Source organism: Pituophis catenifer, unplaced genomic scaffold (genome assembly GCF_029215685.1).
Source record: "Pituophis catenifer annectens isolate HBS135680 unplaced genomic scaffold, rPitCat1.0.hap2 SCAF_3, whole genome shotgun sequence".
In the NCBI taxonomy this organism is placed as follows: Eukaryota; Metazoa; Chordata; class Lepidosauria; order Squamata; family Colubridae; genus Pituophis; species Pituophis catenifer.
The window spans coordinates 166,445,789-166,473,359 of NW_027256883.1; the positions used below are offsets into that span (position 1 = coordinate 166,445,789).

A 27,571-nucleotide genomic window follows, 5' to 3' on the forward strand; every position below is an offset into this window, starting at 1 on the left:
AAACCTAAATGACATTTAGCATATATTTGAATGTTGTACTTTGATGGCATCTTTTTCCTCTTCACTTCATCACTTTGGGTGTGGGGGAGATACAAAATTCTGATTCTTGCACTTATGTCGGCTTCAGTCATTATTTGATGCTATTGTGTGTATTTGATGTCTCTCCTTCTGGGTCTGCCGCTTTGGCCTTCTCTTTTTGTACATGCCTTGTATGGTACAAAATCTCAAGACATTTGGTGGTATAACTGGAATTAAAGTTCTAAATACTGAACCAAGGGCTAGTCAGTCTTGCCGTTTTCTAAATCAGTTCTTCCCCCTCCCCTGCCATGCTTTTGCTTCAAACATGGGAAGAAAAAAAATCAAATTTGTTTATTCATTCGAATAGCCACAAACTGCACAAGTATTTGGGCCACAAACTGCACAAGTATTTGGGCCACAATATTTAATCAAAGAGCTTTACAATCCCTGCTTTCCACTGTGTTTAGAATTTTTAGATATATCACCAGAAAAACACCATTAAAAAAATTGAAATTGCCAAACCTGTCTGAATACCTTCAATTCCTACTGTGTGAGGAAAGTTCATGAGCATAAAGTTCATGAGTCTTGGATAGAGAAATGTAGATACTGGGAAGGCTGCATTGTATGTAAGTTTCAATAGTTGCATAGAGAAGTACAGCTGGTGCAGTTTATCATGACATGATAGTATATTAACATAGAAAAGTCTAACTTTATTAGGTCAGGTGTCATGACTTTTATATCCTAATCTGAACAGAAACAAAAAAAAAGATCTACATTTTTAAGAATTTAGTGGATTCCTAACCCCTAATAATTGTAAGAATCATCAAATTTAAGGTACTACTTTTAAGAGATGTAGCCTTTATTCAACAGAGACCCCTTCCCAAGAAATAGTACCTGAATCCCCAGATGTTTTTTGTTTCTGAATTCCTGTTATCAAATAATGAACCACTAGTACAGCTGATTCTAGAATTTTAATTTTTGCATTCAATGGATGTTTGTTTCCAAAAATAAAACCATTTGCCTCTCAAATGCTGCTCTGGAGGGACCTCAACTGTCTAGAACAGGCTTGCTTGAGCAAAAACATCCTGACCTGATGCTCCTGGCGCTAGCTGATATCAGCCAATTATATATCTAAATCCAACTAGTGTACTGCATTTGACTTATTTTTTTAGAAAGATCAAAACAGGAACTTTCATTTTGCCCAGCAGAAAATTAACTCCAGCCAAAGGACAAATGAAAGTAGCAATCTAACACTCAGAATGCCTCAAGCTGAAGGTTATTCTTAAATCTATTCTTCAGCTGCTATGGGGATGGAAATACATAATTAATCTGTATTTGGGAAATTTATTTCTATTTTGAGACAACAACTAGCAGTGTGGAACTAAATGCAGTACATAAAGGAAAGAACAAGCATTCAGTACATTTAGGAACCAAAATTCATGACTGGATGTAAATCATGACATTGCAGGTTTTTTGCCTGCAGACCCATAACAAAGCAAGGAGTTAATCGAGATATAAATCAAAGGCATACAGATGGGGACAAATTACAGTGCACATTACATATTGATTTCATTGGAAGATGATGCAGGGAATGGCAGAAGAATGCTTTTCTTCATGGTAGCTTCAAACCACCATTAATTCAGCCCATGTAGTTGTACCACCAGTTTATTAACCTTGTGTGTTTAGGAAGAGAAGCAATGGTCAATGTGCATTGCCATGTGCATTCAGTCTTGTCATGGAAAATTTAACTTTATTTCCAGAACCACAATCATCACATTTTTCTCATTGCATTAGGAATACATTGTCAACCTCAAAAGGCATCAGATGTATGCAATATAAGTTGCATCCCAATGTTCTTAAAATGTGTGGAAGACCCCCACACATTTTTTGCTAAAAATCAGAACTTTGGGGGAGGGGGGATACATAAAGGCATTAAGACACTTTCTCAAAGTTACCAGTGCAGCTTTCTACATTAGGTGCATAATTTGTGTCCATTAGCGGAATTCAGCAAGCAATGAGTAGCACAAATTTTTCAGCAAAGCAGCAATGACATTGCTGCACCAAGACAACAGTCCATCACAGGTATATCAATGGTAACAAGCTGTGTTCACAAAGACAGGCATATAACAGATTATAGTACTGTAAAAGCTTGATGTTTTGCCACAGGTACTCCTGGTCGGGTTCAGTTTTATTTACAAAACAGATGATTTCCCAAATACCAAATAACACTGTCTGTCCCTGTTGAGCTCAAACAGGTCACCAAAGAAAATAGTTGTCAGAAATAACGATGGTCCTTTCTGATAGACATGCTAAGCATCTATACGAACTTCCTAGCTAAACCAAATCCTCCCAGCATGTAGCACACAAAACAATTCCAAAGCTGATATCATGTACCCATTATCCCTATTTGAAGAAGTATACCATCACCCCTCAAGCACCAAGTTATGCATTTGGCAATTTTATTCACTTTGCTTGCATCCGTTCAGCAATCATTACAGGAATCCAACAACTTTAAATAATACACCCTTTTACATACTTAGGCAAATAAGGAGAGAAGGCAGCTAGCAATGTGCTGGGATATCATAGCAGCTGCATTCTGATGCTCTTTGTTCACAAAAGGAAATGGAGGTTGACTGCGTTGCTTTTTTTTAAACGAAGCCGAGCTTTTGAAGACTGATGCCTGTAATGCAAGAGCTATTCAGTAATATTTTACTTGAAATTTCATAAACTCCTGTATCTCATCATCCACATAAAATGCAAATCAGGAGACGGTTGATACGAAGAATGATGCCACATAGCAAGCTGTCCTAGTTCCAAACACAATTCTCCAACCCCCTAGGCTACTCTTTGTACCAGGTGCGCAGTGCCAATCTCCTTGACACGGCTGGCATCCATTACACCTTCTGTTACTGGAAGTCACGGCAAGAGGCTGTAGTACTGAAGTGTAAAGAAAGGCAGCAACGTTAATGGCATTCAAGTTGGCACACATGCCAAGTAGAAGAGGTCATCCATCTACACTCTGTGATCAGTCCGAGCTGAGTACCATCAAGCTTTCACATCCATAAATGAATTACGATAGGGCTGGTATCCTCCCCAACCTCGCATCACCTGTAATGCATAGCACACATATTTAATATTTAGTTTAGTTTAGTTTAATGCGATTTATATGCCGCCCTATTTCCAATGGACTCAGGGCGGTTCACAACAATAAAATGCACAATATCACCCTCAGACTTTCAACAATAGCATCTTTTCAAAGAATGGACATTTTCCACAGCTTATTATTATGACTGAGAATAATAACCTGGCAGTTCTCCCGCAGTGCACTGAGAAGAGACATGTCAGGTAAGCCCAACATCCTTTTTCATTATAATTAAAGAGTACAGGTAGTCCTCAACTTACAGCAGTTCATTTAGTGACTGTTCAAAGTTACAACAGCACTGAAAAAAATGACCATTTTTCACACTTATGATCTTTGCAGCATCCCCATGGTCAATGTGATTTACATTTGGATGATTGACAACTGACTCACATTTATGATGACTGCAGTGTCCCAGACTCATGTGATCCCCTTTTACGACCTTCCAACAAGCAAAGTCAAGCAATGGGGAAATGGATTCACTTAACAACCATGTTACTAATTGAAGAACTCTGGTGATTCACTTAACAACTATAGGAAGAAAAGTCGTAAAATGGAGCAAACTCACTTAACAAACATCTCACTTAACAACATAAATTTTGGGCTTAATTGTGGTCTTAAGTTGAGGACTACCTGTGTTGCTTCCCAAACAAAGCTGCTTGAATGGAAATCCACCAGTAAAGTTTTAATGGGAAGGAGATGGGTGCTCCCCCTGCTGTGCCAATACTGCATTGTTTTGGAAGCCACTTCAGAAAGCAAAAATGGAGACAACATTCTTTGTGAAAATCATCTATGAAACAGAAAGGAGAAAAACCAGCTCCCATGCACTGGCTGTATGAAACAGCTAGGCTTAAGCATGTTTATGCTTCTGTGAGCAATTCACTTCCTCTTTTATGCAGCCATTAAAATGGACAGCCAAGGATCATTTCTTACATTTGTCATTTCAACACTGTTAACAAATACAGCAGAAATATTGGTTACACATACAGTAATATAAAAATAACTCCTTACACATCACTTAATTTTCTAGCATATAAATATTCTATTTGTGATAGTCTTCAGTCAAATGTCCTAATATTTGGCTTTTTTAGCTATGCTGACATCTTTCTGTAATCTCTGTAATCAAGCAAGATCTGTCATTTCAACTTTCTAATGTTGTCAGACTTAGCTCTTCATCCTTCCCTCATTCAGACAACAACAACAAAAAACATATTTTTCTTGAGAGTAACCTCCCTATTTTGTCTGTAAAAGGCTGGATCTTGAAAAACACAAGGGTACTTTTGGGTAGAAAGCTTTGTGATGTACGCCAAAATTGCTGCATTACATTATAATGAACCATTTATCCCAGAGATGCACACTGCTGTTAGCTTAGCTCTTTTTTATGGGGAAAAATAAGTGTAACAAGAAAAATAAAGTGTATACAAAAGGGCTCCAGCTAACTAAATGATGTTCTTAGAGGCAGTATATCTGAACCATGCAGCTCAAGAAAAAAAGCATAGCCTACAGGTAACTACAGGTAGTATTCAACTTACGACCACAATTGGGACCAGAACTTGTGGTCATTGCGATCTAAAGTTGCTTTCTTGCTGGAAATTCATAAAAAGGATAGTAGTTGTGACCGCAGGATGCTGCAACTGTAAATGCAAGGCGGATGTCAAGTGCCCAAATTGTGATCAAATGACCATGACGGTAGTGCGATGCTCATACGTACAAATACAGGTCATTTTCTGAAGCGATCATAACTTCGAATATCATTTAACAAATGATCTTAAGTTAAGGACTGCCTGTATGAACGTATGAAATTATTTTATTTTCTCTCTTTTCTGAATAGATAAAAATATTCAGAACTCACTGCTCACATCTATAGGACAATTCATGGTGTCTTGACACAACGATATTCAGGGATTATGTTTTGAGAACATGTGAGTGTGCTTGCAAAATGACTTAAGGAGGGATCTGTCTATTCAAAAAATGTGCGTCAAAGCAATGTAATAATTGGCAAATCACCAGAATATTGTCACTCCTAGCCTTCAATACCCACTTGATACACCCACTTTTTGGAAGAGTACCCTTCACAACAAAGGATTAGACTATAATTCTCACCATTTTGTTCTCTAAGTAAGTAAATGGGGCTATGTGGGCTATTATTAAAAAGAATAATAGTAAATTATTTTTAAGTAAGACATCTTCTCTTTTGTTAATGATTTTTAAGTGTAACAGGTCAAGCAGTGCATGGCGAGTTCAAAAAGGAGGTGCTTCTGATTATACTGCACTTCTAGGTACCGTAGTCAGTCAAACTGAATCACAGATAATTTGAAAATATGATGGGCAACTGCTTCCTTCCCTCTAAGTGATAGTTTCATAGGCAAATCACATCTGAACATGCAACTGTCCATAAATATCCTGAAACATGGCTCTGCAATAGGTATGTAATGTGTAAAATATACCCCACGTAAGCTTACTTTAGCGTCCTCTGGCTCCACTAGAAGTTCTTGTTCAGCCTCATGTAGCTCCTCCGCAGGATCATAACTGTACATTGGCAACAGGTGGTGGCGTAGTCGATCATATCTAGGAGGCAGATTTGTCAGAGTATAACCTAAAATTGTCCTCAAGCCATTAAAAGCTGCTACAATTTTTTTCTCATGACCCTGGCACTGGCTCAGGCAAGATAGAGCTACATCATAAAGCAATGTCAGGGATGAAAAATAATTTCAGTAGAATAAACATTTTGAAATTTTAAGTAATTTAGTGTTCAAATGTGCTAGATCAATGTTTCTATTAGTCTCATGCATTAATAATTAATTCCAAGTAACTACGAACCAAATTTAAAATTAAAAAAAAGCTAAAATCAGTAATAGTACCATATAAAACTGGAAGGAAAAGCAGTAAGCAATCTCATTCACCTTCTAATAAATTAATTTTTGTAGCTAGCCCATGGCTGCTATTCAATGCAACTTAGGCAGACCTTGCTTAATGAATATTCTATTTAGTGATCATTTGAAGTTACAGTAGTGCTGACAAAGCAACTTTACTTTATGGAGATGGTAGCATCCTTGTGGTCAACTATTTACAACTATTGCAGTGTGCCAGTGATGTGATCACTACTTATGCACTTCACAGCTAGCTTCCAACTAATAGATTCAATGGAGAAGCCAGCAGTATAATTGAAAGTTGTGGTCTTGTGATGTTTCACTTAACAATCATGTCACTTAGCACCAGAGTTCCTGATCCCATTTGTGGTCATTAAGCCAGGATTACGTGATTTTCCAAAATTTCAAATCTTCCCCAGAAAGCTGAACTCCCCATTTCCCACCATAACTCAATACATAAGATTGGATGCTACCTAGTATGCTTAAAACAGGTATCATTATTCACTGTATCAAAAAACAATACTCTCCAAAGTGATAATTTATAAGTATCTAAAATGGATCCTACAATACAACAGATATTGAAAGAATATTTTTAATACAAGATTTAAAAAAGAGTTACTATATCAAAATGTGTCTTATTAATTTTAACTGTAATTCCAGAAGCCATTTTCCAGGACCATTTAATGAACGAAAAAAGTGGAACATGTCATAATTCAACCAACATACGAAGAGCAATGTGCATTATTCTACTTTACATTATTTAGTGAATTGATCTATCTCTGTTTACAGTAGAGTAAGTATGCAATTGACTGCAGTATTTAAAAAAAGAGTCCCTTCTAGCAAGAAGATCTAAAAAGACAAAGAGCCCCAATCTCCTACTGGAATTTCTTACCTCCTTTTTTTCTGGATATACAACATCTGCAATGACAAAGGGGAAGGAGAAAACAATGATGAGAGGAATGTGAATATGCGTCAGACATTATTTCTTCTAATTGGGAATAATAAATAAAAGAAAAAAGAAAAAGAATACAAGGAATGTGAACATCAGGGTCAGCATTTGTGTCATTAGTGCAATTCTCACAAGCCACATAATGGTAACATGTGGAACACCCAATTCATTTGAGACTGTCAAATGATAAAGATATTGAAAGATGGTAGATAAAATCTCACCAAAGTCCAGAGACCAATCTGGTACCTTCCAGGAATATCAGATTATAGCTACTTTACTTCCCACAACTAGCCTAGCCTTTGTTAATGACCAAGGACAATGAGAGCTGTAAGATACCACAGTAGGGATAACGGTATCTTTTCAGTGGAACAGTCCTATTTTGGCAACTTTCAGTTGCTGAGCATCTTGAGGTAATTGCAAGTTGCAGAGGCAACTTGCTCCTTGGTTTTATGCAATAAAATGTTTGTTTGAGCTGTGGCTTTCAGATACACTGAACGTAAAAGTCAAAAGCAGAGCAGTTTTCATATAATCTATTTACATACCTACATCGAGCTATAAAATTTGTTAATCGATTTACATTTTAGGCATACAACTAAACAAAAACATTCAGTTTTTTTCAAACTTGATAATTTAAGGTTTTCTTAGTATGTCCAGGAACTCCAGACTAAGCATCATTGAAGGCTATTGGAATGGTAAAGAAGAAACATTTTTGCTCAGCCTGAAGGGGAAAATATAATGCTTATAGATAAGGGAAGCCAAATTATTTTTATTTCTGTAATCTATTACTAATGATAACAAACTTCAGTCTATCAAACAAGCATATCATCCTATTGCATTCCTACATCCAATAAAGTATTACTACTTTGACAAAAACAAGGCACAAACAGCAACAAACAAACCAGCTGTACTCCCAGATATCCCATGCGCTGGGATATAGTCCCAACACACCTGGAAAGAACAATATTAGAGAATATTTTGTTAATCTGTATAGGATTCAGTCTGTGGATGATTTGAAAATGCTATTGGTGAAAAGCAGAAACATTTGTTGAGCTAAGTAAAGGACAACGGTTTCCCCAAAAACCTTGATGCAGAGGGTGACTGCATAACATACACAAGTGACACAGACAGAATTCTCACATTACTTTTAAAAGGCTTAATTATATATTTTTGTGACTTAGATCACTGGGATTTCCTGATATGCAGTGTTCACAAGTGGGCATTTTTAAAATAATGGTGCTCACTAACTGAAAAGACTGCAACTGTTGCAACAGAAACTGTTGACTAAGAACTGATATCTTTTTTTTTTTCCAAAGAAAAACTTTCCAGCATATTCCATTGTTGACATAAAAAATAGAGCAGCCTTTCTCTACCTCAGTAACTTTAAGATGTGTAATTTTCAACTCCCACAATTCCCCACCCAGCATGCTGGTCTAGAAACCAAGTGCTTCTGTCTTGAGTCCACTCACCACTGCCATGACGATTCCAACAATGGTGATAAGGAAAAACGGCACTAGAATATAACCCACCAGGGAGTCATTGGTTGGCCCAGCAGAAGTGGGCATGGTGGTGTTATTCATGGCATAGAAAACTTGCTTGACAGGATCGGAGAAGCAGCTCCTGTCATCATTGGAAAGTCCACCTCACAACGATAAAAAAAAAAAGTTTAGGATTAAAACGCATTCTTAATGTTGCCATAAGCCACATTCTCCTCCTCCTCCTCCTCCCAAACCCACTGCCATTCAAACAACTGCACATAAGACAGTCACAAGCATATCACATGCTACTCCTCACACTAGAATCAATGAATGAAATCCTTTAAAATATTTAGCCCTGAGACATGAATTACAGCTACATGAAACTGAGAAAGGGGGTGAATGGGGAAGAAAAATAAGCCATTCCAAGACAAAAGGAGAGTGACAAGACAGAAAGTTAGAGTAATGGAAATAATGCTGGCATCTTGGTCTAAGCTAGTATAGCTGACCTCTAATATCTTGCTTTCTAAATATTTCCCATAATAGAGAAAAGCAAAACTGTGCAACCCCTACCCCACCCAACCCCCAGCACATTCTATTAGTAATATTTAATATAATAGCAAAATCTGTTCCATGCTAGGCTTGCCTACAAAATCAAGTACAAAAACTTGTTTTGGTTTAAGGTTAATAAACCTGTGGCCCTCCAGATGTTGATGATAGACTTCTCAATAGACGGCCAATGGAACAATACTGGAGAAAATATCCCAGAGACAATCCCCATTATCTATAGGTACAGATTTGTTTGGTAATCAGGTCCAACAATGCTGAATTAGTCTATGGTTCATATCTTCATATTTCACAAATATCTTTATATCAAGATACTTGTAAATAAAGAAATAATCTTTTAAGAATATTGGATAACATTTTTTTTTCAAATTCTGAACTGGGAGTACAGGTTTTCATTGTAAATGGAACTGAATACCATTTGTAAATGCAACTGAGATACAGGATACAGATATAATCTAAATTTATATTACTATGAGATGTAAGAAGCCAGACTGGACAAGTTCCTTGTGGTCCCTTGCAATGATATGTGGGAATGACCTTGAGGGAAGAGGAGAAGAGATGCAGCCTAGGAAACTATCACATAAAAGAGAGAGGAGCCTGCAAATGGACAAAGAAATTTAAGAAGGAGCCATCCTAACATATCACACTGTTAAAGGTTACAGCAGGAGAGTTATGGCTTCTGTTCAGACTTGCAAGATTCTGTTAATGTAGTCTGACAGTTAACATAGTACTGGCTCATCTGGTCATGTTTTCGGTCTGGTTACTTGGGAGGGCTGATACCAATCTTGCAAGTCTCAAAATACAAATCTCTCCTAGTCATCAACTTGTTGTAGTCTAATACATTAGGGTGGATCCTTCGTAAATGTCTTTCTTTGCTTATTAAGCATTTACGATCCTTCAAATCACAGATGGGAGGCCAATCCAAAGAACTGGGGCAGCTACAAAGGTAAGAGATGGTCTCACAAATCTGACACTGTGTCATATAGAGCTTTAAATATGATAACCAGCATCTATAACCACACCTAGAAAACAACTAGGGCAGTGATGGCTAACCTTTTTGCTGTCGCGTGCCAAAAGTGGGGATCATGCGGGGGGGGGGGTCGCACATGCATGTGCCCATACCCATAATTCAATGTGCCCCCCCCGCGCTACCCCACTTTTGGTATGTGATGGCCCGGTGGGCCCCGTAGGCCTGTTTTCTGCCCTCCCCAAGCTCCAGAAGCTTTCTTGGAGCCTGGAGAGGGCAAAAACGGCCTTCCCTCCCCCACCCAGGAGGCCCTCCAGAGGTCGGAAACAGCCCGTTTCCCAACTTCAGGTGGGCCCGGAAGGCCCAAAAATTAACTGGCTGGCACACATATGCGCACTGGAGCTGAGTAGGGCAATGCTCGCGTGCCCACAGATACAGCTCCATGTGCCATCTGTGGCACCTGTGCCATAGGCTCGCCATCACGGAACTAGGGCCTAGGGCAACTGATGCAACAGTAATGTAATTTGATGAATCATGGAGCACCCAGAATTAATATGCCACAGTAGTCTCAGCCAATTGCAGCTTCTGGATGTTCTTCAAGGTGCAGTAATCTAATCAGGAAGTGATTAAGGCATGACTGTAAGCAAGGCCTCCCAGGTCAGAAATGGCATACCAGCAAAGGGCCTATGGCTGCCACCTGCTCTTCCAACAGGAGTTTCAAATATAGGACGGCCACCAAATTGCATACCAGTTCTGTCCAGGGGAGTCTTACCCCATTCAGAGTCAAAGATGTCAGCTCTCTTGACCCCAGGAAGCCAAGACCCCACAACCACTCCATCTCGCTAAGGCTGAGCTGCAGCCTGTTTCTCCCCATCTAGGCCCTTATAGCCTCCAGGCTCTGAGAAGGAAGTTAAACAGCTTCACTTGGTCAGCATGGGTAGATATGCATAATTTGGTATTGTCAGCACACTGATAATACTGAACTCCAGATATTTACCTTGAGCTAACAATGTGAAGAACTACAGAAACAAATGAACTCAATGTCTACGAGACGTTGTTTTACAGCTATAATTCAATACTGGAGAATCATTTACATATTTAAAAAAGAAGCTGGGAATTAAATGGAAGGATGCCATCTATGATAAACACTTGTGGAAGAGAATCAACCTAATGAACAGAAGACATTTCTTTACTTTCTGTGTCAATTCTTAAAAACCCAAACACATAGCAAATGCCACATCCTGAGCGCTTATAGATTTACACATTCCTTCTTATTCTGAAAGCCACAATTCAGATTTTCTGGCAGAGTGGAAATTTGAATTGGGGTCTTTTGTCCCGTTCATTGTTTGCAACCTGGCCCTTCCCAGATTTTCTGTGATCACAAGAAACAAATTTCCAGCAACCACATTCATTGATTAAACAACAGCTAGCAGGGCTCAGCTGCAAACATCCAGATTATCACTAGATGAAAGCAAAGAGATACATAAGATTCTATCTTTTTACTGCCTTCTAGTTACTGCCTCAACCTTTGCTGTCTGGATGTAGCAGTCCTATTAAATGATAGCTGTATTATACATTTGGCAATCTACCCAGTCAGCAAAAGCCATAGTCAGCCTAATAATTTCTTAGGTAAGGCTACAATTGGCTTGGAGAGTTCCATGGTGCCCCATTAGTTCCATGGCACCCTCGACTTACGACCACAATTGAGCCCAAAATTTCTGTTACTAAACAGGACAGTTAAGTGAGTATTGCCCCATTTTATGAACTTTCTTACCACCCAGTTGTTAAGTGAATCACTGCAGTTAAGTTAGTAACACAGTTAAGTGAGTCTGGCTTTCCCATTGACTTTGCTTGTCAGAAGGTCACAAAACGGCATCACATGATCCCGGGACAATGTAACAGTCATAAATACATGCCAATTGCCAAGATCCAATTTTGATCATCTGACCATAGGGATGCTGCAACGGTTATGTGAAAAATGGTCACAGGTCATTTTTTTCAGAGCTGTTGTAACATTGAACAATTACTAAACAAGTGGTTGTAAGTCGAGGACTACCTGTACAGTAGACTCATGGTCATTACTTATGCATTAACTATAACTTCCATAATAATGTATTTCATGTATACATTCATGTACATTATGTAATGCCTAATGTATTTCATATATATATGCAGAGAACTAGTTTAATCCAGTGATTAAGGCACCAGGCTAGAAACAGGAGACTGTGAGTTCTATTCCCATCTTAGGCATGAAAGCCGGCTGGGTGATCTTGGGCCAATCATTTCACAGGACTGTTGTTGTGGGGAAAACAGGAGGGGGGAAAGAGTATCAGATAAGTTCACAGGCTTGAGTTATTTATAAAATAATAAAGGTGGAATAATATGTATATAAAACCCTGCATGGGATGTACCATTAACAGATAGATGAGGTGGCAGACATTGGGAAATCCTACCAGTGGCTGGACTAAAAAACAGCACAAAGGCATAGCAGCACAAGAACAAGCAGTAAGCACCAGTTCCATAGGAGCAAGAGTCTACCACAGTAGACAGAATCCGAGCTGCACGCTGTGCAGAGGCCTCAGAGACAGTCCAATACATAGTGGCAGGGTGTAAGATGCAGACAGGAACAGTATGCACTGAGCAGCACAACCAAGAAGCTGGCATTGTGTACAGAAATATCTGCAGTGTATAGGCTAGACTCTCCTAAGTCCAGATGGAAGATTCTACAAAAGGTTGTGGAAAATAACAGGGCTAAGGTCATGTGGGACTTCCAGATCCAGACCGACAAGATGATACTGATCAATCAACAGACATCACAGTAATAGACAAGGAGCAGAAGGTACAAGATGATGATAGATGTAAAAGCAACATTAGGAAGGTGTATGAGAAGCTAGAGAAGTACCAGAGCCTGAAAGCCGGATTAGAGAAAATGTAGAAATTAAAGACCAAAGTGGCCCCAGCAGTGGTCCCAGCATCAGGGCTGTGACTCCGAAGCACCAACAAATGAACACCACTGAAGTGCTCTGTCCAGAAGAGCTTCAAACAGCTAAAATACTGTGCAGAACTCACAAACTCCCAGGCCTCTGTAAAAGTCAATAGATTTGGGTTTTGGAAGATTTTGCACATATAGCTGCAGCTTGGTTACTGAATACAGCAATACATTATGATCAGTAGTGGGTTTAACTTAACTTCGCTACCAGTTCAAAACTGTGAGTGTGCACAGAGCATCCGTGATGACGTCCGGGTGGATGGGCAGAGCCTCCCACCGCCACCACCATCAGTTCACCCAAACTGGGGCGAACTGGTAGAAACCCACCACTGATTATGATGAAAATAAAGCATATATGAAAATAGATAGCTTATGGTGTGGTATTGATGAGGGTTAAGTAAGCAAGGTTGTGCGATGTTATGTTGGTTGTTTAACATATTTATGATGAATATATAAACAATACATGTGTTCACACAAATATATGTTTTTTATGGTTTCCCATACAGTATGGTTAGATCAGAACACAATGATCTCCAGTGAATGTTACTATATGATGCCATGAGGAGTGAAGAAAATTTTAAGATGGATGCTGACTGATAGATAGTATGTGCTAAGTACAAACAATTGTTAATTTTGAAAGAAGTAAAACTAGAGGAGGACATGAAAACGCTTCATCAAATGGACATCAGCTTTGGGAAATTCAGTGAATGTTCAATATGTAAAATGTATGTTGAGGTGTTTTGGATATACAGAAAGAATGAACAACTGAGATAATAGGAGGAGAAAATTGAGAAAGTCATTTTTGGGTGGATTTGATGAGATCTTGAAAAAGAGGAAGGTGAGAAGTTTAGAGAACAAAGATAAATATATGAAACAGTACATAGACATTGTGGAGGCAAGAACAGGATAGAAAGTTTCCAAAAGGCATAATGCATGGCACTGGCATTAACAGACTTTTAACGATTTCACCTTCTCCTCACCTCAAATAACATAGTTTACCCAGAAAGAAAAGTTAAACAAAACCAGTGTTTCGTTTTAACAGTCAAAAAATTCCTTTGACAATACTGATTTACTTGCCCCATCTACCCTTTACATTTACATAACCCTTTCAGATGTGATTATTTATTAAGAACTGGAGCCTATATTATACCCTATGATTCCACACGTTCCTCTGGTTTCTATTAAGTAAAATAAGAAAACCTAAAACCCTATGAAAGGAAATCATAAAATTATCCCAATGCAGATTATTTTTTAAAAAAAGTATGTATAATCATAATTATGAAAATCAGAAAGAAGGCTACCTTATTTGCAATTATGTAGCCAAAAGGCTCCCAAAGAACTTTTTTTTTAAAAAAAAAATCTAAGTTAACCACAGTGCTCAAGTTGGCTTAGAAAAGCCACAGAGCAGTGTTTCTCAGCCTTGGCAACTTTTAAGACGTGTGGACTTCAATTCCCAGAATTCCCCAGCCAGCATTCCCAAGGAATTCTGAGAGCTGAAGTCCACACGTCTTAAAAGTTGCCAAGGCGGAGAAAGGCCCCACTCCACCCAGATCTCGACGAACAGAAGCATCCTCCAGTGATCCAAAAGGCTTTCAAGGAGACGACAGATAATTGGGGGGAAAGGCCTATGTAATTCAGCAGAGCAAACACAACTCAAGCCCATAACCATCCAAACCACAGAGCAGCGTCCTCTGGCAAACTTAAGAATTCAGGGCCGGCCCGTTTTATTCACCTAATCTCCAAGCCTTTAATCTCTCTCCTCCTCCTGTTTCCAGCAACGGCAGCGCTTACCTCTTCGGCATTCCCAGGTTTACAACATCATCTCCGTATATAAAAGCACCTCCGCAACGCTCATCTTCTTCCCGGAAGTCTCGCCTTCGAACTGGGTGGGTGGAGAGAACACACGAGAAAATTCAATGCGTCTCCACCTCCCAGCCATTTCCCTCCTTCACTTCTCCATTTGCTTGCAGTGGGGCGGACCCAGCTCTTTACCTCCCTTCCTCATTTCCTGACCCCCCCTGCTCAGACATTCCTACTCCTGGGTTACAGCTACTCCCATAGGTTATACTGAGTGCCAATCATTTCCCTCTGTAACTGGAACAGTGTCCCTCTTCCGCTTTTCCAGCAGGCTTATTCACTCAGTCGAAGGTATCATACTGAGTGCCTTCGCTGTGTTTAATTATCAATATTTTCCAATTTATTTTCTCCTTTTGGTGTGGACTACTGGTCTATTGTATTCTGGCTGTGAGTGAGTGAGTGAGTGAGTGAGTTTGCAGGGGCTCCGGCAGCTACTCACGGTTTTTTGTGTTTTTATTTCCAAGTGGGGGGGGGGGAATGCTTCGAGCGTGTTCTCCCCTGCAGCCTCAAGCCGCGGGAGCAAAGCTGGTTCACTGGCGTGCAGGTTGAGCCTCCTTCTCCCTTGTAGTCCTCACTGTGGCGTTTTGTTTTGTTTTGTTCTTTTCCTTTTGGAGGACGCTTCTGGCAGTTTCTAAAAGCCCCTTGACTGTTTGCTGGCTTAAAGAGATATCGCCCCTTTTTTTGCCTGTTTGGAGTGCGTTGGGGCGTTGGTGCTTTGGAGCCTGCTGGCTGCTGCTGCCTGCTTGATTAGCGTGAGGGGATCGTTCTCACGTCCACCGTTTTGCCGCCCGCCATTTTTTTGGCAATTTGGGCGCGCTTTTCTTCTACCCCCTGGGCTTTGGTTCTCAAGGGCGGTAGCGAAGCGTTTTGGCTTTGGACGCTGTCCATACTGTCCTGCCTCCTGAACTCTTGATGTCTGCCTGCCATTAAGGGAAGTACTATACTTTATTTATTCTGGTTGTCCTTGCAGGGGTGGCGTAAAAAAAATAACAGGAAAAAAGTCTCTGTAATAGGATTCATTGATTGGTCTAGCCTTTTATCTTCATACCTCATTATGGAGGACATTGAACTATCTTCTGATTTAGAACTGGAGCCTTCCCCAACTAGAGCTCCTTCTCCAAAAACAACTAGGGGAAGAAAGGCTAAGGCTTCTAAGGCCACCAAAACTCTGCCTGCAGTAGATAAGGAGGCCCAAAGAAGGCATAATGCCTTAGAAAAGCAATTTAATAAGGCACAACGCCAGGTGCAACAGTCGTCCTGCCCCTTAGAGCCTGTACTGACTATTGTCCAGCCCTCAGCTAGTACCATTGTTTCCTCTCAGGAGATTGACCAGCCTGCCTGTTCCCAGTGTGCCATGGAGCCTGAATTACAGGCACAAGCCTTGCATACTGTTTCCACTGATTTGGCTCCTCCAAGACCTGTCTCTGCAGAAGTCACGAGCCAGTCTTCTCAGCTGCCCCATATTGTGCCTGAGGCCACTTTTCCCACTGCTGCTGCTGGGTCTCTTGTCAGGGGAGGGTCTCAGTTACAGTCCAGTTCTGGATTTCCAGTCCCTGATATCATAAACTCTAACTCGCATTTTCCAGGCAGGTTTGCAACAAACTGCCTGTTTATTGCCTCAAGAAGGGGTAGCTGCAGCTCCTTGCTAATTGCCTCCACCTGTAATGCAATCTTCTGTCTCCTCTTATGGACATTTGCCTGAGCAGGTCCGGAATATTTAGAGGACTTTGACCTTTCAGAAGATGAGGAAGCTGTTTCAGAGAAGCCAGCATTTCCAGGTTTGTTTGTTTGTTTGTTTATTTTATTCAATTGTATACCGCCCTTCTCCTAGTGGACTCAGGGCGGGGCACAGCCAGAACTAAAACACATACCAATACAAAGTTTAAAATTATTAAAAGAATTACATATTTGGCCCAAATTTAAAACAACTCGAATTAAAACCCATTGACAGATTAAAGAGCTAAAAAAACTAAAAAAAGGGGGGGGGGTTTCACGCCAGCTCTGCTTGATGGAAAAGAAAAGTTTTCAGGGCACGGCGAAAGACCTGGAGATCCGATATCCTTCTTATCTCCGAAGCAAATCGTTCCAGAGGGCTGGAGCTGCCACAGAGAAGAAGGCCCTCCCCCTGGGGGTCACCAGCCGACATTGCCTGGCTGACGGCACCCTGAGGAGTCCCTCTCTGTGGGAGCGTACTGGTCGGTGGGAGGCTATCGGTGGCAGAAAGCAGTCCCGCAAATACCCAGGTCCTATGCCATGGAGTGTTTTAAAGGTGGTAACCAGCACCTTGAAGCGCACCCGGAAGACCACTGGAAGCCAATGCAGCTCACGCAGGAGAGGTGTCACATGGGAGTGTCCCCTCGCTCCCGTAATCCCCCGCGCAGCCCCATTCTGCACCAGTTGGAGCCTCCGGGTACTCCTCAAGGGGAGCCCCATGTAGAGAGCATTGCAGTAATCCAGGCGGGAAGTGACGAGTGCCTGAGTGACTGTGCGTAAGGAGTCCCGATCCAGAAAGGGACGCAACTGGCGAATCAGGCGAACCTGATAAAAAGCCCCCCTGGCCATGGCCGTCGTATGCTCTTCTAAAGACAGCAGTGCATCCAGGAGGACGCCCAAGTTGCGAGCCCTATCCGTGGGGGCCAATAACTGGCCCCCAATAGCCAGCGATGGCACCCGCTGGCTATATCAGAATGCCGGAAGCCACAGCCACTCGGTCTTGGAAGGGTTGAGTCGAAGCCTGTTACTCCCCATCCAGATCCGCACGGCCTCCAGGCACCAGGACATCACTTCAAGGGCAGCATTGGGATGGCCTGGGGTGGAGATGTACAGCTGTGTATCATCAGCGTACTGATGGAACTCTACCCCAAAGCCACGGATGATCTCACCCAGTGGCTTCACATAAATGTTGAACAGAAGGGGCAAGAGGACCGACCCCTGAGGCACCCCACAAACAAGGCGCCTCGGGGTCGACCTCTGCCCCCCTGCCAACACCGACTGCAATCGGTCAGAGAGATAGGAGAACCACCGCAGAACGGTGCCCCCCACTCCCAACCCCTCCAACCGGCGCAGCAGGATACCATGGTCGATGGTATCAAAAGCCATTGAGAGATCTAACAGGACCAGGATAGAGGAACAACCCCTATCCCGAGCCCTCCAGAGATCATTATTTAAGCCTTCATTGTTCAAATCATTGTTGCACAAGGCCAAAATGGCCACTAACACGGACAGGGGGGTAGACCAGCCTTCTACTTCTCACACTCCTCTGGAAATTTATTCCCTATACCTAAACCAGACTATGACTTTGTCCCTTGTCCAGACCTTTCTTCACAGGTCATACAAAAGCCATGGGAACACCCTGCTTCGTTATCAGGTCCCAATTCCTTTGACAGAAAACTGTATCGTTCAGCACCTGAACTGGATGTCTTGCTTCAATTACCGGATGTGGATGAACCTGTTGCCAGCCTTACATCATCCTCGGTCCTGGTTGGAGAGGTAGGAGACAGTCTCAAGATGGAGGACAAAAAGGCTGAAATGGGTTTCCGCAAGACACACCAGGCGGCTGCCTGGGCCATTCGAGCAGCTACTTCTGCCTTGTTTTTCAATAGGGCGTCACTCGTCTGGCTTCGCCAGCTTCGGGATAGGTTGCCTCCAGAAGAAGTGCGTTTACATCAGGATGTATCCAAGATTATCGCAGCAGCTGAGTATGCGGCGGACGCTTCCTTAGATGCAGCAAAATTCGCTTCACGGGCTTTGGCGTCTACGGTGTCGTCTCGTCAGCTTCTCTGGCTATGCCACTGGAGGGCTGACATGAAGTCCAAGTTGAGACACACAGCTGCGCCCTATAAAGGTTCTTCCCTCTTTGGGGCATCTCTGGACTCTGTATTGGTGGAAGGAAGAGACAAAAAGAAGGTTTTGCCTTCTGCCTTTAGACGCTTGGATCGCAGGTACTCACCTTATTCCAGACAACCATTTCATTCTGACCTGGGCTCCAGTGGTTCCTCTTTTCAACGAGCAACACCCTTCACCTATTCTGCTTCAGACGGTTTTTCCTTTCGTGGCCGTGGCAGGCGTCCAGCCGGTTTCAAGCATCCTTTCAGGGGTTCCTTCTCCCGTCAATCCCGTGGAGGCAAGTGACTCTCCGGCTCCAGTTCCCATTGGGGGCAAGCTCCAGTCATTCTACCACCAATGGGAACTCACCACATCGGATGCTTGGATTCTTCGCACTGTCACCACCGGTCTCACCTTGGAATTCACCTCTCCTCTGCCAAGCCGTTACCTGCAGTGTCCTATGCCGGTTCAGCTGGCCAAACGGCATCTCATAAACCTCGAGATTCAGCATCTTTTACAGATCGAGGCTATAGAGCCGGTCCCGGAAGACCAGGTACGGACCGGGTATTATTCCATCTTGTTTCTTGTTCCAAAGAGTTCGGGGGCCTGGAGGGGTATTCTGAATTTAAAACAACTCAACCTCCACGTGCTGTATCGCTGTTTCAAGATGCACTCTCTCAAGTCTCTTCTCGGCTGCATCCGACAAGGGGATTTCATGCAATCCATAGACCTGAAGGAGGCGTATCTTCATGTGCCCATCCACCTGGCACACAGGCGATTCCTGCGGTTTGCCTTTGCAGGTCGTCATTTTCAATACAAAGCGATGCCCTTCGGCCTCTCGTCAGCACCGCGCACTTTCACAAAGATCTTGGCAGAGTTGGAGGCGTCCCTCAGAGAATTGCCAGTTCGCCTAGTTATCTGGATGATATTTTGATCCTTTCATCTACGACCAATCAGGCAGTCCAGGACAGGCATCTGGTGATCGAGGCCTTGCAGACCCACGGCTTCACACTCAATCTGGACAAGAGTCATCTTTGCCCAACGACCCGCATCTTACAACTGGGGGCAATAATAGATTCGATTCAAGGTCTAGTTTTCCTGTCTCCAGACCATCAGTTCAGCATTCGAGATCTGGTGACTCAGGTTTTGGCTGAAAGGAAGGTTCCGCTCCTTCTGCTTTCTCAATTGCTTGGCAAGCTCATTTCTTGCATTGCCATTGTGCCGTGGGCATGCCTCCACTTGCGCCAACTACAATGATTCCTCCTTCCATTTCAGAAGCAAGGCCACAGAGAGTGTCTCCTCAACATGACAGTTCCAGCTCGGGTGCGTCTGTCTCTGCGTTGGTGGCTTTCCCTGGCTCTTCGGAGGGGCTCCCTCTTTTTGGAACCAGATAACTTTGACCACGGATGCCAGTCTCACCGGTTGGGGGGCCCATCTACAATCTCAGTTGGCGCATGGCACCTGGAGCCCTTTAGAGAAACTTCATCCCATCAACTGGCTGGAGTTGCAAGCAGTGTGTCTGGCATTGGCCCGTTTCCACAGGCTAGTGTTCCAAAAGCACATTCTGATATTGACAGACAACATGGCCACCAAGGCCAATATCAATCGTCAGGGGGGGACCCGCTCCTTCCCATTGATGGCAGAGACAAAGCGGCTAATGTTGTGGGCGGAGAGGCATGTGCTCTCACTGAAGGCAGAACACATTTCTGGGACCAGCAATCTGGAAGCGGACTGGCTCAGTCGGGGTCAATTGTACCAGTCAGAATGGAAGTTACACCCTCGCTTGTTTCAAGCCCTGTCTTTCCGGTTCGGGTCTCCAGTTCTGGACCTGTTTGCCACACCTCAAAATGCTCAGGTAAAAAGGTTTTTTTCTCGCTTTCCAACGCAGGGCGCAGAAGGTTACGACGCTCTTCGGACTCCTTGGCCTCGGGGGGCTTCTTTACGCCTTTCCCCCGGTCCCGATCATTCCCAACGTGATTCGGAAGCTGATGGCGGAACAGGCGGATCTCATCCTGGTTGCTCCTTATTGGCCTCATCGGGCATGGTTCGCCGATCTGATGTCCCTGTCAATCGCACCTCCATGGCAGATTTCTCCCAACCAGATATCTCTGAGTCAAGGCGCAGTGCAACATCCGGATCCAGAGCGACTCCGGTTGACCGTTTGGCGCTTGAAAGGATCCGCTTGGCCAAGGGTCACCTGTCCAGCGAAGTGATCTCCATCATTCAGGCGGCCAGACGTCCCTCAACTGTGCGTATTTACAGTGCTTCTTGGAATGCATTTGCCAGGTGGTGTATTTCAACTCATGTCGACCCAACATCAGCAATGGTTCCCGATGTTCTTCAGTTTCTTCATTCGGGCTTCAGCAAAGGGCTTGTGCCTTCAACGCTTCGACGACAAGTGGTGGCTCTATCTACTGTTCTTCTAGGTGACAACCAACAGCCTTTGTCTCATGACCTCAGGATACGGGCCTTTCTTCAAGGTGTAACTAATTTACGTCCTCCAGTGATACACCATTATCCGACATGGGACCTTACTCTGGTACTTCAAGCATTGACTACATCTCCCTTTGAACCTCTGCATTCTGTCAGCCTTCCACACGGAGTGCCGCTACATCTGCTGCCTGGGCTACTCAGGCTTCCATAGATGATACTTGTAGGGCAGCAACTTGGTCTTCCCTTTCCTCTTTTGTTAGGCATTACCGCTTGGATGCTTATGCTTCGGCTGATGCTGCCTTCAGCCGACGTGTTTTACAATCAGTAATATCCTCCCGAAGCCGGGCGATGGCTGCGGTCCCGCCCTGAGGAGTTGAACTTCGGTATGTCCCAGGAGTAGGAATGTCTGTGCAGGGGTCAGGAAATTTGACGTTGCTTACCTGAATGTCCTATTTATGACCCCTGCGAAGACATTCTGGCCTGCCCATGATCTTGCCATCTCCGGGCCTCGGGCGGGGCTTTTCTTTGTTCCCTCTGTAGCTGTTCTTCCTTTTATGTGAGGGGGTTGAGGCTGTCTCCGGTACCTTGGTCTGATGGTGGTTCGACTGTGAATGACTGCCGGAAAAGCGGAAGAGGGACACTGTTCCAGTTACAGAGGGAAATGTTTGGCACTCAGTATAATCTATGGGAGTAGCTGTAACCCAGGAGTAGGAATGTCTTCGCAGGGGTCATAAATAGGACGTTCAGGTAAGCAACGTCAATTCTCAGCTCCTCCTTGCTCCCCGTTTGGTTGCTGCAAACAAATGCATGCACACATGCGCGCGCCCTCCCGGTCCCTGCGCACCTCTCAAACTTCACGCCCTTTCAAACGCCAGCAGGAAAAGCTGAAAGGCGCGTGACTGGGCCCACCCATTAGAGGGGGAAGAGCAGCCAGCCAATCCGCAAACAAGGTTCTTTCAGGTAACACGCAATTGGCCATCGGGGTAACAGAGAGCAATCTCCGCCTGGTGAAAGAGAGTGACGAGGGAAAACAACCGTGTCCTCTTAAGGGGGTGTATATAGAGGTTTGCCTCTCTGCGTCGTACCGGGTTCTCATTTTGATGCTTCTGTCTGCGGGGAAGATGTTCTCTGAACTGCAATGCAAAAAGTTCCGAAAGTGTACTTTGAAACTGGGTTCTGGAAACGGTCGACAAGAAAACAAAATACAAGGTTCCAATATAAAGTGGGTGCGCATCGAACTCTGGCCTGGCTGTGACTCATGGGTGTAAATATTTTGCGGATTTGACAGTTGTGTAACACTGTCCACCATCCGATGTGATGGTCAGAGGTAATTTATGGAAAATAAATCCTAGGAATTAGCTGAAAAGGGATTGGAAATAAGGCGACCTGTCTTATGATCCCTTTATATAACAGTGACTCAATCTCATATGAGCATTGTCTTCAGTTCTAGCCAATTTTTAAAGGAAAAAGTATCACAGAACTGAGGGAGGGGGCATACAGAACTCTCAGAAAATCAAAATACCTCCCCTGGAGGGAAGGAATGTTATTTTTTCCAAAAAAATATAGTCCTCAGCAGTTTTTGTTAAATAAGAGGAAAATATGATACTTTAAGAACCACTTGTATGAATCAATCCCATTTTACCCAATCAAGATTCTCAATGGAGAGTCTCTGCTATGGTAAAGTCAGCTCATTCATAGATAAAGTTCTGATGATCAGGTTGAGGATTATGTATTTATTTATTATTCCCGTGTAACCCCTCTTCTACATGAGCTGCACTGACTACCAGTGGTCCTCCGGATCCGCTTCAAGGTGCTGGTACTCACCTTTAAAGCCCTACATGGCTTAGGTCCGGGTTATTTGCAGGACCATCTCCTACCCGCCTCCAACCGTCCTGTTCGATCTCACAGGGCTGCCCTCCTCAGAGTACCGTCGGGCAGACAATGTCGGCTGTCGACGTCCAGGGGTAGAGCGTCCTCCGTGGGCGCCCCTGTCCTCTGGAACGAGTTACCCACCGAGCTTCGGATGGTGCCTGATCTCCGCTCCTTCCGTCGGGACTTAAAGACCTGGCTGTTTCAACAAATGGGTTGACCTTGATCCTTGGGTTTTTCTTATTTTGATTGTTGTTGTTTTAACTGGGTTTTAATCATTTTGATCTTTTATTATTGTATGTTTTTAACTTGTGTTTGCGGCCCTGAGTCCTTAGGGAAAAGGGCGGCATATAAATTTTTGGTAAATAAATATATTTAACTCCAACACTCCTTGTTTATGTACTCACATAACTTAGAATGAAATGTTGAAGGATTGAAAAATCTACCTAATAGCTTTAACTTGGTTCTAATAACCATACAATATAAAACAATTACTTTCAGAAAGTTCTAGAGAAGGCAATGTATTATTGCCTAAAACTATTTGTTTTATTTATGAATTATCATCAGCCTATATCAATCCACTACAGGATGAAGGTCTCTTCTTCACCACCACACTAGTCCAATGTGGGTTGACAGGTAAGACATGTTTTGACTTTCTGGTCCAGGGCTGCAAAAGAAGTGGTCCCAAGTCACACAGCTAGTTCTGTACTTTGTGGCTTCCACAGCATAGGCTAGCAGTGTAATAGGCACTTATCACCAGTAAACCTGGTATAGGTAAGTCCTCTATGTGGAACAAAGCCAGATTGCCCCTGATATTGCCTATGAACCATGCTAGGCATAAAGGAACAGCAACAGCCAATTCAGACTGGAACAAAAGGATGTGAGCAGGCATGTGAATGTCCCAGTCAGTACAGAACAGCCATTTGTTAGACTGGAAGCAAATAAAGGATCAGCTTCCCAGCGTCTTCATGCGGATACGAGGTCTACAATTCATGGCATGAATTGTATTCTCAAGAGCAATGATTTATATTTTCCCATAAAAGTTAAGGTAAAAGCTGGATATTTAAAAACACCGTAAACAATAAGGACCAGATTTCATGAAGGGAAAGCATGCTAAAACTGATCTGAGTTCTACCATTTGGGAGATGGAGAATTTGAACATAAAACCATTTTGGTTCTCTCTATTTTAGTTTAACTTGCCATGCCCTCAAAACATTCCTTTTCCAGCAGGCTGGCCTGGCCTTCTCTTTTAAATTGTTTTTAAATTTTAAATTTGTCTTCTAAATTGGGGTGTTTTAAATTTGTTTTCTGGGCCAAAGTATTTAATATGTTTTAAATGGTTTTTTAACATTTGTATTATGTGTGTTCTATTTTTTGGCTGTTCACCGCCCTGAGTCCTTCGGGAGTAGGGCGGTATATAAATTTAATAAATGAAATGAATGATAACTTAAATGGAGCTTCTCTTTGGATTTCCTAATTGCTTTCTAAGTTTTAATCTTCTACACTCTTTATTGTTTCCTCTTTGAATAGGAGCTTAAATCAGTGAGGAAAAATGAGTCTGTGCTAATGTAGTACAGGCTATTCAAATCTAGGATCCTTATAACAATAGTAATAAGAGATGAAAGAACTGCTCTTCTGACCATACTATTACAAATAAGTGGCTATTTTCATAAAACATGCCACCTATGACTGTCTGAAAAATTAAAAACAGGATGTGAGACAATAGTCTTCTGTGGCTGTTCCCCTGCAGTGAGTATTTAGAGCTAATTGCCTTCAGTTCCAAGGCTGATATACAAGTGTCCAGACTAGTACCCACCAAAAGCAACTTGTTCCATTATTTGGTGTAGCCCTCTTATAAAACCTTATAAACTGGTATCTGCAAACAATCAAGTTCCATAGTTTTATGTACACATTATATAAAGAAGTATTTCTTTTTAATTCTTTTATTCAGAAATCATCAAACTAATCAAAATTAATTCAGAACTTTCACTTGGCTGCTAGCCCAGTTGTAAGATCTGATCTTATCATTCAACCTCTTCAACCTATCATTCTCCAATTCTAAGATTACTGGTCTTTTCTGTACGTTCATTCAGAAACCTGTGTCATTCTAGACTTGCTGAATATCGAAAATCAAAAGCTATGCAGTTAAACTTTGCACCTCTCAGTGTCTCAAGCCCACTAGGCATCAGTAGGATGGAGGCAATATTATGTATAAGGATTTCTTAACAGGCAAACATTTCTTTCTTGCTTGAACTTGTACAATTTTTATTGTTATATTTTAGTTAAGACCCACAACAAAGCAGCGGCTGTTAGTCTACATAATTGAGAATCTTTTGAAGGCTACCATTCTGTTCCTAGAAATGTCATTATGACACCAATGATGTGTATGGAATATATTAGAAATTATAAAAAGCAAATATTAAAAATTAATTTAAATCATTGCTCAGTGTTCAAGACATTTTTGAACAAAAATCAAAATAGAGAATTTAAAAGGGCAATAAGAACACTTATGATCCCTTCTACTCACGGTTCATTCTTTGCTGTCTTTTTTGCCTAGCTGTAGATCTACCTTGTCAGCACTGTCTTGAGAGAGCTCATGTCATTCTTCAGTTCAACCGATCATGACAAATATAAATGGAAAAATTAAATGAAGAGGGAGAAAAACAATTGGAAATACTAATATCGGGTAATGCTATCAATTATAGTCCTTCATACCCAAGCAGCCTTACAGGTAAATGGGAACTACCATTATAGTCTTCCTAGTGATCTGTACCTTTGGAGAAAGGAGCTAACAATTGTTTCTGAGTGCATGAACCTCTAGAGTTAAATATAGTATTTCGGCAATGTATTAATGTCCCTTTCTTGAAATTACATTTCTAGTTCTAAGTTCTCAGTTTTTTTAGTTTAAGTTACAAATATTAGAAATACAAAACTGATCACATGCTGAGATAATCTCTCTAGAGCAGGAGTGTCAAACCCACGTCATCATGGTGTCATTATATGACGTATAGGGACTTTTTTCCCGTTTGCTAAACCAGGCGGGGGCGGAGCCAGCATGTGAAACGTCTGGCCCGCAGGTCACAAATTTGACACCCTTGCTCTAGAGGATCAGACATTGCAAACATGCTTACAGTATTTTCTAAAGAAATGTCTGAAGTATTTTTATGAAACTTACCGTATTTTTCGGAGTATAAAACGCACTGGAGTATAAGACGCACCTACCTTTTTTGGTGAGGAAAAGAAGAAAAAGAAATCTCCCTCTGCCTCTGAGCAATTTTGCCTCATTGCAGCAAACAGCCTGCTTTACTTCCATTTTCATTTTCAGCATAGCTTGATTAGCACAAAGAAAAAAAAATATGCTCCAGCAATTTACCTCTTTGCAGCAAGCAGCAGAGCCCTGCACAAATCAGCTGAGAGTCAGGAGGCTGATCCAATCAACTTGTGCTTATTAGGCTGTGCTGAAAGGAGCTGTTTTTTCTTGCTGTTTGCTTGCAAGGAGTAACTGCTGCAAGGCAGAGGCCAAAGGGTGGGGGCCAGTTTAGATGCACCTAAATTTTCACCCCCTTTTAGGGGTGGGGGAAGGTGCGTCTTATACTTCAAAAAATACGGTACATTAATTTTTCACTCCCAGCAGTACTAATAGTCCATTTTGCATAATATAAAGGATAACATATAGTCACTGCTTTTAATTGTAATCTCTCTAATTACCATAACCTCCCTGCATTATTTTAACTATATTTGCCTTTAAATTAGTATTTAAAAATCAATTAATATGCTTTCATTATTAATTGTAATTAAATTCTTACCATTTGCTTAGGAATCCAAACAGAAAAAGATGGGTAAGTTTAATAGTAACTTTAGACTAAATCTAAGTGTGCTGTTTCTGAAGTAATTAATTTGAATTCTGTATAACAGACATTATCTCTCTTTTTATGGTAGTCTAGGCTAGTGGTTCAGGCATAGCTGCTCTTTGAAAAAAACAACAGCTGGATGAATATACAAAGGCTAGTACTGTACCTTCCTTGCCATCCCCCTTCTATCTCTCCCAAAGCAACAATAAATGTGATTCACCTAAGTAGTAGCTATTTTGTAAAAAGGAAAACTACATTGTGATAATTGGTGTTCACTTGTTAATAACAGATAGTTTTGTGTAATATTATAGAAAACTTCCTTCTACTATGTTTTAATATTTTGCTCCCATCTGTGAATATAGACATTACATTAAAATATGAACTCATGGTGATTGAAACAAATTTAGTTGCCAACTGTCATGCTACTGACAAGACAGGGACAGAATTTTTTAAAAAATCACTATAGTTCAAAACGTTTAACACTGATGGCTTGCTACTATTCTATAACAAAACATATTTAGGAATCAGAAGACTACACTAGGCCTGCAATGTTATGCACTTACCTGAGAATAAATTTAATCCAGTTCAATAAGGCCTATTTCTGAAGTGTTATCGAATTGTCTTACAAAGTGTTAAAGACTAATATATATTTCTTGTATTCAAATAGAACATCAATAGTGGGGTTTGAATAGTTTCCAGTTTCTTTCCAACCACAGTTTGTGCATTAGGGAGTTGATGCCAAGCAAGATGTCCACATTTTGTCTT

The 27,571-nt window shown here is 41.9% G+C and overlaps 1 protein-coding gene and 1 long non-coding RNA gene across 6 annotated transcripts; one reads left to right on the top strand and one right to left on the bottom strand.

Annotated features, from left to right (window-relative positions):
- Nucleotides 1-1,748: 1,748 nt before the first annotated feature.
- SMIM29 (small integral membrane protein 29) lies at nt 1,749-14,957 on the bottom strand. 3 transcript variants are annotated; one of them, XM_070941494.1, is made up of 5 exons: nt 14,763-14,957; nt 8,503-8,615; nt 6,920-6,945; nt 5,620-5,725; nt 1,749-3,126 (listed from the first exon to the last, which is right to left on the bottom strand). In XM_070941494.1, exons 2-5 carry the CDS (start codon nt 8,551-8,553, stop codon nt 3,064-3,066), a joined length of 246 nt encoding a protein of 81 aa, XP_070797595.1. In that variant the 5' UTR covers nt 8,554-8,615; nt 14,763-14,957; the 3' UTR covers nt 1,749-3,063. The 3 variants fall into 3 exon arrangements, with proteins under 3 accessions (XP_070797595.1, XP_070797593.1, XP_070797594.1); XM_070941492.1 differs by having other exon boundaries at nt 8,443-8,615; XM_070941493.1 differs by having other exon boundaries at nt 8,443-8,615; nt 14,704-14,769.
- Nucleotides 14,958-15,896: 939 nt separating this feature from the next.
- On the top strand, nt 15,897-27,149 carry LOC139315323 (uncharacterized). Of its 3 annotated transcripts, XR_011600257.1 has the most exons (5): nt 15,897-16,606; nt 23,543-23,591; nt 25,513-25,686; nt 26,773-26,794; nt 26,895-27,149. It is a non-coding gene; the product is annotated as an uncharacterized lncRNA (long non-coding RNA). The 3 variants fall into 3 exon arrangements; XR_011600256.1 differs by lacking the exon at nt 26,773-26,794; XR_011600258.1 differs by lacking the exons at nt 23,543-23,591; nt 26,773-26,794.
- The last annotated feature ends 422 nt before the right edge of the window (nt 27,150-27,571 follow it).